The sequence below is a fragment of the Triplophysa rosa genome, linkage group LG11, assembly GCF_024868665.1.
Source record: "Triplophysa rosa linkage group LG11, Trosa_1v2, whole genome shotgun sequence".
NCBI lineage: Eukaryota > Metazoa > Chordata > Actinopteri > Cypriniformes > Nemacheilidae > Triplophysa > Triplophysa rosa.
The window spans coordinates 7405711-7423966 of NC_079900.1; the positions used below are offsets into that span (position 1 = coordinate 7405711).

Consider the following 18256-nt stretch of genomic DNA (forward strand, 5'->3'; position numbering starts at 1 on the left):
TGATCATATCTCCCCCATATTATGCTTTTTACACTGGTTACCAGTCTGTTACAGAATTGATTTTAAGATTTTATTGTTTGTTTTTAAAGTTCTTAGTGGAACAGCTCCTGAATATCTCTGTGATCTTTTAAACCCAAATACATTGGTTAGATCGCTGAGGTCTTCTGAGCAAAAACTGTTGACGGTACCAAGATCTAGGTTGAAGCTGAGTGGTGACCGTGCCTTTTCAATTGCAGGGCAGAAACTTTGGAACAGTCTTCCAGTCTCTCTCCGATTAGTCTTTTCAGAATCGGAATTTAAATCGAAGCTAAAAACATACCTTTTTTCCAAGGCTTATGGGACTTTTTATGACTCTCCCTAGAGTATTACGATCTGTCTCTTATCAGTGTTTGTGTTTGTGTTTGCTTTTGATTATCTCTTTTTAGTGCATTGCAGTCAAAACTGTTTGTAATTTATTCTTGTCCTTTTAGTAATGTTGTTTGATTCGGATAAGTATGTGAGTAACATTGGTTTTTCTGTTTGTTAGAACCAAGATATGTTGTTGTTGTAATATTAGCTGTGTGACGGAGCAGTTTTGAGCGTCATTGTTTATCTGGAACCGCTTTAATATTGTACTCGTCCAGATACTGGAGAGAGAGAGAGAGAGTGTGTTGGAGCTGAAACTGTAGAGAGAGCGTGTATTACTCTCTTACTCAATGATGAATAAACTTACAGTTAATCAGCGGGTCACACGTAAGATCCGTACGGATCCTGGATCATCCGCGATCCGTTTCACCACTATACCGCAGGGGAGAGGAAGAGGAAACGCGTGTTGTAGAGTTTTTTGTCCGTTTAGAACTGCTGTACAAAACATGGCGGCGAATTCAATGTATGAAGGGCCGCTCTGTATGTAGATATAAACAGCTTATTCTAAGGTATTAGAAATATAACAGTTCATTACGTAAGGTCTTTATACATCTCTGAAGAAATAGCTCTTTATATTATATTGCATTTCTGTCAATAGATCCTCCTAAAAACCCAGAATTGTTCCTTTACAAAAAGAAAATATATAAGTTTAAAGCAACGTTATATAAATTGTTACAAAAGTAACAATTGCATGCTGTATTTACCAGTATCGCAGCTGTTTTTGGTCTCCATATAACATCAGCTCAGATATTTATACGTAAACTAAAAATAACGTAAAAATTGTAAATAAATGCATATTCATCATAACTGTGCTGACATAAACAACATTCACTGTGTATTCATTGACAACGAATTTCATTATCGATTATTATTGATTTTATCGATTAGTTGTTGCAGCCGTAATACAAAGTATGCAATACTACTCTAGAGGTACTCAAGATTAATATGAGATTGACAGAAACTGCGTGTGTCACGTCCGTTTTAAAACTGAAGCGCCTTGCTGAACAACTGAAGACATGACAGTAGATCCGTCTTCTTTGATTTGATTGGTCACTGATTGGCTCTGTAACCAGTAACTCCTGTTTAGTCAGTAATTTCACAAATTTCGATACACACCATAGAAAAAAATAGCGAGTACAGCCCTATGTGAGAAAAGGGATGTGTGTTGTAAATTTAAAACAGAAAAACTGTAATTTCATATGCTCTTGGGGGAACCCTGGTGGTGGCGGGGCCTTAAGCAGCCACTAATTTTGCTTATAGGGAGGGCCGGCTCTGCCCAGAAGACCTGAGGGCTGTTCCATAAAAGCCAACACCTGACTTGAATGAACCAAACTCATCAGTCACGCTTAATTCGGTTCCATAATGGTAAGTTGAAGATCATGTGATCTGACTAATTTGAGTCAGGTTCACCTAGTTCAGATAATTGCATGTGCACGCTAATATTCAGCAGCCCTACAAGTCAAGCTTTGATCAAATCGATCCGCTAAGGAAAAGAGAGCGGTGATTGGTGCTCTTCTTCTTCTTATGTGTTTAACGGCGGTTAACATCCAGCGTATTGGTGCATTACTGCCATCTTCTGCAAAACGTGTTAAGAATTTAAACCTCAAAGGTACGAAACTGTGGTACTACCGCTGAAAATAATGAAACCAGAGGGAAATTCCTAAATGACCAGAAATTCCTAAATGACTCAATGCATGCAGTAAGTATAAAGTGTTCAAATATATTCATATAGCCTATTTTAATACAAATAAATTAAATAATACTATATAATAATCTTTGCTACAATTTATTCAAACAGTAAGCAAGGAAAATGGTTATTAAAATATCTTGTACAAAAATGTTAAACCAACAGGTTTTTATTTTGTATAAAATGTATTACAATTCAGTGCTGTGTAAATGTCTTAAAGAGTTTAAAGCAGTGATTAACAGAGTTAATCTTGATTTCAGATAACCATCTACAATTCAGAATAATGTGTCTGTATGTTCACAGGTTAGTCTAGGTACAGAAATCACTGTCTGTGTGGAATCAACAATTTTTATGTGGAGACGTTTATTTTAAATAATTCTGAATCTGTCCACCAGTACTCTTGAGACAGGTCATAAATGACTACACTCTTAACCTGTTCTGATCCAAAAACAAACAGCACCTTGTAAAACAACAGGCAGTGATGAAGGTCAGCTTGTTAAACGTCTCTCTTTCAAGATTCTCTATTAGAATCACCTAGGTTACAGCAGAAACACAAAGCAGATAAAACCAGTTAGAAACACTTGATTAGTTTTATTTCACTTTAACACACTTCTTTTAAAGCATCTCTCTCTTTTAATCAAAGCGCAGACGCAGCTACTGCATTTGTTGTTTTTTGCTATAGTGTAAAGTGTTTACAGCTCATTAAAAAGTGTTACAGAAATGTGTGTTTACAAACTGTTGCTAAACAACCGCAAAGACGATTCAAGGAATCAAAGACTTGGCACCACAAGCCACAGGTTTCTTTCCTCTAGTAAATGCAAAATTTAAAGGGATGGTAAAAAAGAAAATTCCGTCATCAAAGTATGATGATACTGACAAGAAGGACCCAGATGCAGACAGCAGGTAAACAAAGAAAACTTTATTAAACTAGAAAAAACCCACAATGGGGCAAACACTAACAGGGCTAAAAGAAAACACTTCCCACAAGGGGGTAAAACTAAAGATGTCCAAACGACAAAAAAACAAAGTCAGGAACTGGGGAACAAGACGAAGACATAAATCCACACAAACTGTAACAAACCATAAAAGGACAGAGGGTACTAAGGCTTAAAGTAGGGGAACACTAAAGAGGGATAATAACTAAAGGCAGGTGAGGGGAATGAAACACTAATGGGAAGCTAACAGGAAGATTACACAGGGCAGGTCAGGGGAATGAAACACTAATGGGACAATGAGGGGGAAACAAGGGGGCGGGGTCAAGGCACGTGACGGGGACACGTGGCGCAAAGTCAAAACAAAGGCCACGTGTCTCCACACATAACACAACAAGCTCAAAAGACATGGTACTGTCACGACTCTGTCCACAGAACTAGAAAACTCATGACAATAAGGACAGAATCATGACACAAAGTTAGTTAAAACTATGAACATAATTTGTTGCATTTCACCATAAATCAAAAAATAATTTCTAACTCAAAACTCAATTTTCAAGCTCATAGAATCACACTAAAGTACCATTTAAACTAGTGTATATGTGACCCTGTCTGTGAAAATCGGCTAAAGACTATTTTTTGTGATTTACTAGAAAAAATTATTCTCCGAAAATATCAAATTGATATCTTGAATATTGACTGAGTAAGGCCATGTCAAAGACTGAAATCAATTTTGAAAGGATTGAAATCCATGAATTTCACAGACAGGGTCACATATTCTAACACTTAGCTCTCATATTTAATTTGTGGGATTTGAATGTTACAAAACATAAAAACCAATGATGTTTGGCATCACTGATGTCATGGTGTGACACATCTTAAAATGCCAGACTTGAGAATTATCAGAGAATAAATGAAATGTTATCTTTTTTACCCAAAACTATTTGTATATCCATTTTTTGTGACTTGACATCCTTTGGTTACTATTCACTATAATTATGTGAAAATGTATCAACATTATTCTGTTCTCTCACTCTGCTTTTGCGTTAAACAGAAAAAATATTAAAACGTCATTAAGTTTTGAGAACAACACAATGATGTTGTTCTTTTTTGGGCGAGCTATCCGTTCAATTATGTTTTTCTCATCAAAAATAATTTAACATTTTCCTCTAATGTAGACGACATTTAAAAAAAATCATCCATCATCTGCTCCAATAATCTCAAACTCAATATTCTTTGAGAGACTACATTTCTACTCAACTTCTGAGCTCTTTATCACTCTGTGCAGATATTTAAGAGGCGTTTCTACATTGTTTGGGGTGCCAGATTCACTCGCAAGAGCACCTGGGAGAGGCAGAAACATTTGACATCATCTGGTGCTCTGTGTCGATACCGAGGGTGACAGATGGGCCAAAGGTATTTCTCTGCATTTCACAATCGCCCCCACAGGAACGCCACAACCCCCCCAATCACTTCCTCCGCCTGTTTTACTCTTTGTGATGCAGCGCACACATAAATTGAATCTAAGATTGGACTAAAGCCTTCATTAAACAGCGTGAAGCGTTACAGATAGCTCTTTGCACGCTCAATGCATGTTTTTACAAAAAAATTTACATAGTATTGATTGTAGCTCTGTGTGAGGTTGCAATTGTTGTGTTGGCACCAGGAGGCTATGTTGCCACAGCTGTGCTGGAGACTAGCGGTTAAATTCCTCAATACTTGTGTAATTATATCATCACTCGGTTGGGGTGGACACTGTAGAGAGAGCTTTGCTTTCACAGTCATCGAGTACAGAGTAATAGTGCGTTATATGGACAACCATTAAAAATATGATGTTTGGTTTGCTTCTGGAACCTTTGGAAAATATTATTATTATTAATGGTGCATAAAAAACATGATTGTAAGTAAACATATTAGATAAGAACTGCAAGTGCTTGCCGATTTAAAGACCTAACTATTGATTCTCTGAATGAGCTTGCTGTACGACTCTGCATATAAAACTGTCATGACTCTGCCTCATCATGTCATGTCTATTCTTGGTCTTGTGACAGAGTCATGGCAAAGTCTTAGGTTATATGTGGGGAGAGAGATTTTGACCCTTTCGGCCTTACATACTCTCTCCCCGGTCCACGTCTCTGTTCCCGCCGTCTCGTTCCTCGTTAGCTTTCCATCAGTGTTTCATCCCCTACACCTGTTCCCTTGTTAATTATCCTTTGTTTGTCTCCCTATTTAATGCCCTCGTGTTTGCTGTCGCGTTTTACTTGGTACTCCTGTCAAGATGTCTCTAAAGACCTTGTATTGGTATCGTGTAGTGTTCCTGTTCTTGTTCCTGCTTGTGAGTACCCAGTCTAGTCTAGTGTTAGTTTAGTCATTGCCTTGTCCTCATCGTTTTACCCCCCCCCGTGGGAGTTTGTTTTGTATTTTATTATTAAAGTCTTGTTTCGTGTACCCTCACTTTTGCTGTCTGCAATTGGGTTCTTCCTTCTCGTCAAACCCTGACATAAAACTCAGCAGTGTAAATCTGTCTACTCAATGGATTAGGACGTGTCAGCATTTGAGAGGAAACCGTCTCGGTTACGTTTGTAACCTCGGTTCCCTGATGGAGGGAACGAGACGTTGTGTCGAACCGACAGATGGGGTTCGTCCCTGAGAACCAATCGTTTCCGACTGCTTAGAAAAGGCCAATGAAAATTGGCAAATGAAATTTGCATGCCGGACTCCGCCCCGGACATCCGGGTATAAAAGGGAGAAGTCGTGCATCATTCATTCACCTTAGTTCTGAGAAGCCTGAGACCTCTCACGACTGCTGCAGAGGACAGCACGTGTTGTGGCAAGAGGACACAACGTCTCGTTCCCTCCATCAGGGAACCGAGGTTACAAACGTAACCGAGACGTTCCCTTTCTGTCGGTCTCTCAACGTTGTGTCAAACCAACAGATGGGGTTCCATTGGAAAACGCCATAACACTGTGCCCTGTCACAATCTCAACGAAGCGACGGTGACTGGCCTGGGCGTGTCAGCCATGAGCGCTACCGCGAAATTGTAACCTACCAGTGGGTAGGTAGGGGGTCCCAGAGCTTTACTTGAAAGGTGGGAAGGCCCCTGCCTTCGGCCTCACAGGCGGCGGCCTTGTTTCTCTAACAGCGAGAATCCGCCAGGTACCGTAAGGCCACTGGGTAAGCGCTACTTCCTCAAGTGGGGGATGCGCTACAGAGACCACATCCTACCGCAGGGAGGAGTCTACTGGAGAAACCAACATGGTCTCACCGATGGGGGAGAACTCATGGAAGAAAGTGCGGCTGAAGAGTAAACCGCGAGGTGGAGGTCCACCTGGGGAGGTCATGGGTTACCAAGGTGGGCACTTACGGGAAGAACGGAACCGGGGTTGGGCGCGGCTTGGAGTCGCGCTCAGAGCCCAAGAACCATGTGTCCAACATCTCACCAAGTCTATTATTAATAGACATCTCATCATCATCACGCATCGTGTCCGAATACGTGAAGGAGGACGCTGACGGTGTGGCACCACCTGCTAGGGAACGGTGAGGCGAGCGAGACGGGGTGCGAGCGGTCCGCGAGCACTTGGCTGACGGATTAGCGCTCGCAGAAACCCCCATATCACCCTCGCCGCTCGCCTTGGCGGACGGAATGGCCTTAGCCATCCTCGTCACAGCCCGGGAAGCCTGCGAGGTGGTGGCTGGTTCTCAGGAGAAGACAGCCACCCGTGACCGCAGTGCGGGCAAGATGAGTCCACGAAGGCTGCCTCAGCATGTTGGACCCCCAAACACCTGACACAGACATCGTGCTTGTCCCCTTCCTCGATGAGGACACCGCACCCACGAGAACAGCGGGACATGCCGCGCTGGAGAAATTAGCTCTTTTAGAATGCAGACGGTGAGACGCCCAGGGAAGTCGCTGTAGGAAGGGACAGTCCGCTGCACCACGTCGTAGAACCGGCAATGTGAGGTTTTTGCTAAGTAGCAAGAGAAGATCTTCATAACCGAAGGCTCCGAAGAACAAAAGGTGAATGAATGATGCACGCCGTCTCCCTTTTATACCTGGATTTCTGGGGCGGAGTCCGGCATGCAAATTTCATTTGCCAATTTTCATTGGCCTTTTCTAAGTAGTCGGAAACGATTGGTTCTCAGGGACGAACCCCATCTGTCGGTTCGACACAACATCGAGAGACCGACAGAAAGGGAATGTAACTTTACCACATGAGAGAGGGAGATTTACTTCTTGAAGTTTTGAGGATTAATCTCATACACATGATTGGTGTCACATGATCTTTAGGATCTGTCTTGAACATATGATTATCTCAGAACTTTGCTCTGTGACTAGAAGACACAATGTGTCTATTGTGGGCTTCAAAAAGATCTCAACAACGTCTCAAGCTGTCTAAAATCAAAAGTGAAAGAATTAAACAGTAACTCTCTTAGACAGTATGTATAATGGCTTTGTCCCAAATGGTTGTTGTTTGTTTGTTGATCTGGGACAACATATAACTTATCCAACACAATCTCACGGCAAAAATGTAACTATTTCACAATGTGGCAAATTTTGGACTTATTCGTATGAATTTGAATGATCTCACTCGTACATTTTACTACAATTTGCTTTAGCACCAGTGACGTTAGGTTTAGGAGTGGGGCTTCAGTATTGCTTGTCTTCTAAGAATCATACATTTTTGTACAAATTCATACGCATTAGCCACCTTGTAAAATAGCTATAAAACAATAGTGTGGTAGAAGCACCTAACCCTGGTTGTAAGGCTCAATTGCACATTAACAGTAAACTTATCCCTCAAATCCGATTGGTTGATTGTAATGTTGTCCCAGGGTAAACAATGGTCCTGACCAAGACCATCTCTCAATGGGTAAAATCAGATTGGAAAGAAAGAGAGACTTCTCAAGAAAATGTCAAATGAGACATTTACGACTATTTTGATACTTAAATGTCCAGTGTATGAAATTTAGCCGCATCTAGCAGTGAGATTGCGAATTGCAACCAACGGCATACTCCACTACACCCCTCCCCTTCGAAGCACTACAGCAGCTGACACAAAACGAAGATGTCGTCATGTTTTCGCTTCTTTGCCGAAGGAGATAACGTATTTACAAAATGTGCTCTGTAGAGCAGTTTGTCCGTTTAGGGTTACTGTAGAAACAACATGGTGAATTCCATGTAATGTGACAAGTGGTGTATGTAGATAGAAATTGCTCATTCTAAGGTCATAAAAACATAACGCTTCATTATGTAATGCAAGTATTCTAGCATTGTTTAAGAAACATATACACAGCTTTTGAAATATATATATAAATATATATATATTACAATTTTACCAGAATTTGCTTCATTCTCTGGGACTACTTCACCCTCACTACAAGTTGCAACAAAGCTCGGAACATAAAGCTGTTGTGTATTTCAACATTCCTGCATCACGCTAGGCTTCTACTGCGACCAAAATAAACCCCAGCAAAGTCTTAAGATTTTCAAAGCAACGTAAAAACAACAAACCATCTCCAGTCATCACATTTCTCAGATCCTGAGCTCATCTGAACAATAATGTCAAACACAAGTGTGCTGAATACACTTGGAATAAATGTTTCCTCATACATATCAAAAATATATAAAATGTCCGTTCTGAGTTAGCCTTAAAGCATTGCACTCACGTTATGTACCTCTGGACACCCACTAAGGGTTTCAATAAAGTTAAAAGAAGTCCGTTCTTAGATGCACTGGTGATATGCAGTTTAACTATAAATCGGCTTGGCGGCCATGAAACTTGTTTAATACTTCAAACGAAAGGCCATTAACACATGAGGCCATTAACCAGACTGGAACTGATGTACGACCACCCTGCTCAAGCTAACGCTAAGCCTTAACATACAGAGCAACAGTGGGTTCAGATCAGTTACGATGACTTACCTGTGAGATTTGTGGAGAGTAGGAGCAGAGCGTCACAGGTCAGGTCAGCCGTCGCTCTGGAGATGAGCGTAATCCAGATGCTCAACACCTGCAACAGAGTTGCAGAGATGAAAATTTGTGAAGGTAAAATAAAAAAAAGCGTGTGCTAACATCCATCTGGACAATGAGAGACAGCATGTGATGGAAAAGAAAAGGAGGTCAACATCTGTCTCTTGGTTTTTTAACACAAGTGATGTCCGGCACATAGTTGTGCTTACCGGATGAGACAATCAGATGGACCCTGGTGATATGATATCATACTGATGTCTGTACAAAAGCCTACATTATTAATAAACATATTGCATAATAAATGTAAACGGGGTAAGAATATAACTACAGTATATTACGTTTAATAATAATATATTTTTTGTGTGTGTATAGTTATTCAGAACTGCATATTGAGATATTGAAAACAGAAATTTGTTGCTTGTTTAACTTGAGTCTAATTCAATTCAGTGTCATAGCTGCAAGACTAAAACTAACTTATTTTTGAAAATCACAGATAATAAATCCAAAACACTGACCACAGAATGGCCTCAGATCATGAGGCATCCAAGAGAACAAGGTATTACAACCACATCCATTACATTCCCATTCAGATAACCAAAGGGAAAATCATTGCACCCTTGTGCCCTGACATGTTCATTCACCAAATGATTCACTCCAACTGAACTAAATGCAATTTATATATTTCAAACAGAATCCATTAGAGATGTTTTATTTAACAACAGCTTTAAGACTAATGGCTCTATTTGGAGAGAGATTAAGAGAGTGAGAGATGGAAAGGCTTGCTGTTTTGCGGTAGCATGAGACTGCTGGCTTTAGTTCATAGTGCCGGATACTGTGGGTGGGAGTGTAATGTCACACAGTATAAAACACACATGAATAAAAAAGAGGTTCTTTGTAGTGAAAAAGGTTCTTCAGATTAGAAAAAGTTAAGAGATGGTTCTTTGAAGAACCTTTGACTGAATGGTTCTTTGTGGAACCAAAAATGGTTCTTCTATGGCATCGATGTGATCTTTTAAACACCTTTCTTTTGAGAGTGTGGACAAAACACCAACGTATGTTTTCTGTTGTCAGTTTTTTATATACTATTCAAAAATTCAAATACAAATATGTTTAGTATAGTAAGACACATCACCGCACGATCACATGACCTCTAAACGCTCTCAGGGTTACAGAGAAAGCAGCCATCACTCTAAATTACTTCCACGGCCCATGATGAAACCAAGAAAATTTACACTATCCACAAAGACGCATCATGTAAACAGAAATCAAGACTGTCATGTCGAGTAAGGACTTGTATTGACGTGCTGAAAACATTGCTGGCGGTTAAAAAATTTACAGTGCCGCAGGGTGAACAGCCGAAGGCAGTCTGCCATTCTCTGTGTGATGGTCTCTGACCTCTGTCAAATGAGGACATGTTTACAGAGTTTTGTGCTGTAAAGCTGTAAAGACGTCTATACCACACATTCAAGCTAGCATAAAGAAATAAAGAATGGAGGGTGGGGGGAGAAACCCGCCCTTGGGAAGTTTTTTGAGTTGGCAGACTAACACTCATCTCGCTGGTCTGCTTCTGGCTCACTCTGCTGTAATCTTCTTTACGCCTTGGAAACTGCCTTTTCCTAAAGTTCTTCCAGAAATATTTCACACTCGTGGTGTTTTTCCTCTCTCTCCTAAACCTCTCGCTGTCCATTTTACAAACCTCGTCTTGCCTCTCGTGTTTCGGCAGGAGGCCGAAGGGGAGTTGGGTGTCCATGGGCTGTTGTGCCTGCAGACGTTCCTGTCACATGGAACAGTTTCACTTCATCGCCCTCAGCTGCTGTATCACCAGCGTCTAAGCCTTATACACACAGACAGTGCTTGACAGCATCAGGCTTTTAACACCTGTAAACACACATATTACTTTGACAAAGAGATATAGAATTGCCCACTGAAATGAACTGCACTGCTAGTCATCAGCATATGTTTGGATGCTGATTTTCTATACATGCACTGTTCTATACAACAAGAAACACAAGAACAGAACTGCCCAGAAAAGGCAAAAGGCAGTCATTTTATTTCTGGTTGAAAAAGAGATATTTTGGGACATTCAAAACATCCTTTATCATGTGGATTAGTATCTTGAGTAAATTTGTGTTGATCTTGTTGTTTTGAGAAAATAATGGGTTGTAAAAGCCTATGAGAAAATACCAAGTAAAAATATTTTAGGCCATTTTTCTCAGTTCCACATTCTAGGGAGTTAAGGTCTTTTGCCTTTGTGGAGCAGAATAGTTTTGAAGCATCTTCACAATTCAGATTTAGAAATGATTTGGCAGGTTTGTCTTCTTTGGCTCTCACCTCTAACAACCAAATGTGACGTGCCAGCTTAAAATTAAATATTACAAAAATGTAAATATCTAAGAAGGAAAATGTGATATGAGATTTGCAATTTTTAAAAAAAATTCAAGGTGGCTAATTCACAAAAATGTATAGGTTTTAGTACAACTTGCATTCACGCCAGTGATAGCTAGATTTAGGGGTGGGCTTCCTTGTTGACTTTATCTATAAATTGTATGTTTTTGTAAGATTTACAAATTCATTCAAATTAGACACCTTTTAAAATACTGTAGTTATACATACTTGCGAGATCAGGATGGATTTGCAAGTGATTTTCTATCACTGTCTGAACATATTTTGTGTTTAAAACAACATGGGATGAATACGGTGTAAACTATTCCTTAAACCCTCAAAAAAATGTCTTTAGTTTCAACAGCTGTGAAAAGCAGTTTATGAACTATATTTGAATACACCAGAATAAACAAGCATGGAAACTACACTCTTAAACAAGGTGCTTCAAAAGGTTCTTCGATGCCATAGAAGAACCTTTTGGTTCCGTAAAGAACCTTTAACATCCAAAGAACCTTTCTGTTTCACAAAAGATTCTTTGTGGCAAAAAAGGTTCTTTGGATTATAAAAAAGTAAGAAAGAGATGGTTCTCTAAAGAACCTTTAACTGAATGTTTTTTGTGGAACCAAAAATGGTTCTTCAAGAACCTTTTAGGCACTTTTATTTTTAAAAGTGTAAGAGGAACTGCGCTGGTCTGGAAAGCCAATGTGCATCTCTATAAGCAGCTCTAAAACCTCCAGAGGACTTTGCACATATTTGATCTCCTTCGAATGTTGGAACCACACATAGCACACATTACTGTTCATTTTCCTCCTTTATCAAAACACAGCAGACTTCACAGGGAAGCTATTAAGCGCCTCTGATGCTTCCCCATGAGACTACAGATAAACTAATGAACAGGCACGAGGCCAAGAAATAAACAATTGTTGTTTCAATACACCTTTGGTGTGTGACAACTCAATTCCTTCTCACATTTCAAACACAGACCCTTCTCTAAACACTCAAACCTCCCCGAAAAAAGAGGGCAAGGAAAGAGTGCTAACTGCCTGAACAGAACAGACCAGGCCCTTTTAACAGAGCTTGGATGAATCCAACAAAGGAGAAATGTGCCTTGTGGGATAAAAGCTCTGGAACAATTTGCAATAAGCGGATACATGGGAAGATTTAACATGTTGGAGAAATGAGATTTAGATTTAGATTTGGTACTCAAGCCATCACTTGAGAAAACACTGAGCCTTTTCTCTTATCCTTTATTATGCATAGAGAGTCACAAGGGCTAAGAGATGTGAAGACCACTGCAACATATTACATACATGTTTTATCATCTAAACAAATGATCTAAACAGTTTTGACAGATTTGACAGAATTTAACACATATGTGACACAATACCTAAAACATTTATGAGGCAATTATACAGTAAATGAAAGATGGCATTTTGATAAATTCACCTACAGGCGTATTACAGTTTTTCTCGATTGCTAAGACACAATTCATGAAACAATTCACCATTTTCTGACAACTATAAACACATTCTCAGAACAATACACCAACTTGTACAACCCTCATAAAAACGTCCTCATTTTGCAAAGGTTTAACCATGTTCTCATTCAGAAAACACAAACACACAATATAATGAACTGAAGTGTCAATATGTAAACTCAAATAGCACACATTTATCCATCAGTAAACATTCAGTTGCAAAACTGATGACAGACCAATAAGAATACCCGGATAATATCAATTGGAGCTCATCCTAGAATCATACTGGGCTTTATACTACTTACTGTAAACATACAGTATAATTACAGTACACACTTTATATGAGAGACATGTCACTATTCTGTATCCAATAAACTGTAGCACGTGTAAACCCTCAAATTTGTGATTGTCACGTTTACAAATTTGTATATGTAGCCTTTTTAACCTGTTCCGTATTTTTTCAGAAAATCTGGAATACGTTTACAAAATTGGGCTAAAGGTGCAGAGGATGCCATATTTTTTACATTGCCTCCTATTGACAAATCGCTTCACTATATTTTTTCCTTTATCTTCTCTGTAAGTCGCTTTGGATAAAAGCATCTGCGGTTAATTGTTATTTGTGCAGTTGTATACTGTATTGTGTTGCATGACCAGTTTAAATTGTTCTTTGGTTTTTGAACTTTTCTTGTCTTGTAAGATCACCTTCATCTACTTTACAGTAGTGTAATGTTTTATTTTTATTTTTTCCTAAAGCTCATTCTTGCATTTTGCTCTATGTGCACTCTTTTATGTTGTATATTCTAATACACACTAAGCTGTCAAATGATTCTTGAATCCCAATAAGAGGTTTATTAACGGTGTTTTGAATTGATCTCACCAGTGTCTAAGACTATGTTGCAGTGTGGGTGATTTTGAGGTCTTGTGTGTCATGTCTGGGGGAAAAGTTTGTTTTTTCAGCAAGTTTGAATGGTTTTGAGAAGAGAGCTTCATTTTGACCTGAAAATAGTATGTTTGGGGAATTGGGTGAGATGTTATGGATTTATGTTTACAGTTTTGAGAATACGAGGCATAATTTCAAGAAATGTGTTTAAGCAATCGAGAAAAACTGTAAATGGCTTTACTGTTATTTTATTCTCACCTTGTGACCTGTAAATGAAATTTGAAGGAAATGCAATTTCAACTCTCTTCCCCAGCACTGATTCTTATTCAACATTCTACGATTAGCTCTTTAGAAGCAATTGTTAAGAAGCTTAGAACAGATCACATTCTATCCAACACAAGCATGTATGTTTCTCAGAGGCAGGTCTATTTCGGGCACAGAATCAAACATCTAATCCTGTTTATAGTCCAAAAGGACAAAAAAGACACACTTTAACCGGCCATCGCCAGTCTACACTACAACATCCATCTCTTTCCTTTTGATTATGTGTCTCATTATTTCTCCCTACAGTCGTTTCCTGATTCTCTTTTCCTCACCCCAGTGTGTCTTTTACTTTCACCCTTCAGTTGCCTTATCTCCTCTCAGTTGAAGAAGAGAGGTTCAGTTGTGCTGTCGTGTGTATTACAGCAGAGAAATGATCACCAGCCTCAGTCACAAGCCTCTTATCGCTACCGCACAGAGTTCAAGATGGTGGCCAGGAGGTCTGTGTACTTTTTACTTTCAAATGTTTAACAAAGAAAAAGTATAAATAAAGGCAGCGGCTATTTGCACTAAGTGTAACTAGCAATAGATGCTATTTACACTAAGTTTAAATAGCAGTAGGTTCTGTTTACACTAAGTGAAAATAGCAGCATTTCTTAGTGATATGCTGTTTACAGCTGCATTTTCTTTGGATTAAGTAGAAACAGTATTTAGATGCTATTGGCACTTATAAATAGTGGCAGATAACGTTACTATTTCCAGCTCAGTATTGTTCTGCATTAAACATTATGCAATAATAACAAAGTGTAAATCATTATATTTGTAAAAATTATTAAAATGATGGCAATTTATTGAGATATTAAAGCCCTACACCTACCCATAACCTTACCCTAAACCTAAACTTTATGAATAAGAATGAATTTTAAAGGAGCGATGAATTAAGACATCAATTTTAACCCGTGCTTTTGTTATATAAGAGGGAATCGTATTCAAGGGAACATCCTGTAAGTGTCAGAACTGAAAATGCCCTTGTTACTGAAATTACAACTGTTATTGACACCAGGCCCAGCGAACGCTAGGTCCTGGAATGCACCTATCATTGATAGGTTGAACTCCGCCTCCACAGAAGAATATCAACGACTACTTCTCTAGCCCCGCCCATTGGTTTGCGCATGACAGTACTGAAGTAACACAAGTTGCGTGGAACCAGATAGAGAAAGCAAGCAATAAACATGCCGTTAAAGATCGCAAAATATTGTGCAGTCAGTGCCAGGTTGTGGAAGAACACAGTCGCTGCATAACCTTCCTTCGGATTCCGACATTAGTAATGTGTGGTTGAAGTTCATTTTTAAAGACGTTCCAGCTCAAGGCAGACACCATAATCACACACACACACACACTCTCTCTCTCTCTCTCTCTCCTGCCTTCTGTTTGTTTGTTTTTTTAATGACGGACGTTTACGCAGTTGGCTAGGGCAGTGCTGATTAGGCATAACGGAGGTGTGCTCACTCAGTTGGTGAGCAAGAATGCCACTCAAAGCGAGACTGGAACAGACGCATTTCATATTTTTCACAACACGTCCACATCGCAGTCTCTTGCAATTAACGTCTCATATCGCGATTGCAATTCGATTGCGATTAATTGCTCAGCCCTAAGATATCTTTTAAACGTTTAAAACATTAAGTTAAATAAATGCAAGTAAAAAGATTTCACTATTTACTGCTACATAAAAAATGACGCTACCCATTGACTTGCATTGGTTTTGTGTCATAGAAATGAATGCCGGGTACCGCCGTTGTTCGGTTGCCAACATTCTTCAAAATATCTTCTTTTGTGTTTCGCTGAAGAAAGTCATACGGGCTTGAAATGACAAGAGGGTGAGAGTAAATGATGGCAGAATTTTCAATTTCGGGTGAAGTATTCCTTTAACTAACAATACCAAAGCCTAACAAATGCTGAATTTATACTTCTCTATAGTTCATGTTAGTTAATGCATTTACTAATGTTAACAAATACAACGGTATGGAAAAGTGTTACCGGTATTTTTAAAACAAATATACATTTTTGCCCCTGCAGATATAGTTCTCCTAACAATGACAATATCCCAAAGCAGCCCGTTGACCTTGTTTAGCCGTTGTCTGAAAGGAGAAATTATAGTTTGCGGTTTGTTCTATGAGGTCAACCGAGGAGACGGCTGTTCCCTGGCAGCGGTGTTGGTAATGTGTAATCCTGCTCTAACAATAGCCCTCCAAACAGGAACACCGCACGGACACGTAACGGTGTGTTCCACATGCTTCTCCTCTGGCTTGGCCTGCTTTTGGAAAAGAGCGGAGACAAATGGTTGGATTGGCTGGAGCCAGAGGCCGTGAAGTCTGAATCAGAGTACTGTGCTATTGTGAGCCCCAAACCTTCCAGTAAAGACTCAATGGTTATCTGCTGAACCAAAGGCGCTGGAGATTGCCGGCCAGCAAAGGAAGGATGATCTCATGATACAAAGGCCAGAAATCCTATTTGATTGATGCCAGACTGCCGGTTGAAAGCCTAAAGCTATTGTGATCCCACAGCTCCTGACAATTTCGGTCTTTGGGGATTTAAGGGCGAGTGCCAGAGGTAGCATAAAGTCGGTTTATTGAATGTTTTGTGGGTTAATAGAACTGTGTGGAGCTAAGGTCACTAATGTGGTCTCATACCACTTGTGATCTCAAGCTTCTTTCTGTTTTGAAAAGAAAAATCGGTTTTCAAATCAAATATACGGTAATTCCAATGATTTTCCAGATAGACTTTCCAAATAGACTGATGGATTGCAACTCATGTTGTAGGGGATAAAAACTATATTATGCACACCAAATTAGCAGTGAAAAATATTTACATTAACTTATAAAGTGTTTTCGAACAGTGGGAAAAAGTACAAAAATGTAACTGAAACAGAAGTCAATGCTCACCATTAGTTAAAGTGATAGTTCACCCAAAAACAAAATCTATGACTTTCTTGCTTTCGCAGAACACAAAAGAAAATATTTTGAAGGAAGCTGGTAACCGAACAGCGCCGGCATCCATTCACTTCTATTGTATGGACACAAAACCATTGCAAGTGAAAGTGTGCTGGTTAACAACATTCTTCAAAATATCTTTTTTTGTGTTCTGCGGAAGATAGAAAGTCATGCAGCTTTGAAATGAGTAAATAATGACAGAATTTTCATTTATGGGTGAACTACTAGTTTAAAAGCGAACAGTTGTAAGTTCTGATAACAAGCTGAAGACAGCAAGATAGAAGATTCTAAATAGTTATGTATATTGACCATATAATGACCATAAATATGAAGATAGATATTACTACAAATAAATAGTATATTTACATATTTAGAAAAAAACACCTGTAGAACACAGACTGACCTCTGAGAGATTAGAAATATGCAATAGCCTAGTTTTCCGTCACGTGACTACAAATTGATAAAAATTTGTAGCTCAAAATCAATAGAGTTAAAATAACATATCAATTCTAAAAACGTATTCAGATAGATACTTAATAATCAGCTATTGAGTTAACAAAATATTTTCAAGTGAACTTAGCTTTAAAAAAAATAAGTTAAATGAACTTGTTTACATTTAGTAAATTTCACTATTAGGTTTTACAGTGCAGGATGCTGCCAGAATGACATTTAGACACATTTTCTTTTCTGCTGAAGTGCAAATAACAAAGTAAATAAACGTTCATTCATTGTAATTCTTCCACCCTTCATAGGAGAAAAGTAATTCGAAAACTCCAGTAATCTGAAGACAAATAGCCTGACAATCTATAAAAAAACAAAGTACATAAGTTACAATATATATGACGCACCATATATCAAATGCAGCAATTTGGGTAAATGATGCTGTCAGACAGCAGTTGTTTACAGATATACAGGCTTAGACTTAGTAAATGTAGATTCGAAAGCATTAATGAGCAGATGCAATTAACCACATTTTCTTTTAGACAATGTGTTTCAAATGTCCTTAAAAAAGACAATCTATTGTAGCAACAGTAACATTCTGCAGCATAAATTACATGTATTTTACAAGTAGATCACAATTTAAGCTCATGGTTTAATTTCTCTTTTAACCAATTTACACAGTAAGCCAAAGAGAGGGGCTCATTCTACATAATTCCAATTCCATTCTGCATGATTCCAATAAACAGTATTCTTATGTTTTACTGGAATGAATATGCTAATGTGTTTTTACAGTGTTGCTGTTTTGATCGGTATTTCCTTTCATTTAAAT

The 18256-nt window shown here is 38.8% G+C and overlaps 1 protein-coding gene across 3 annotated transcripts in view; it reads right to left on the reverse strand.

Moving 5' to 3' along the window:
- Positions 1-18256, reverse strand: part of crhr1 (corticotropin releasing hormone receptor 1) — a 121088-nt gene that overhangs the window by 86440 nt on the left and 16392 nt on the right. For all 3 annotated transcript variants that reach the window (XR_008963816.1, XR_008963815.1, XM_057345583.1), the window contains exon 2: positions 8949-9036. Coding sequence is in view for 1 of the 3 variants with exons in the window: in XM_057345583.1 (XP_057201566.1) it covers positions 8949-9036 (88 nt within the window). In the remaining 2 variants the exon portion in view is untranslated. The remainder of the gene's footprint in view (positions 1-8948; positions 9037-18256) is intronic.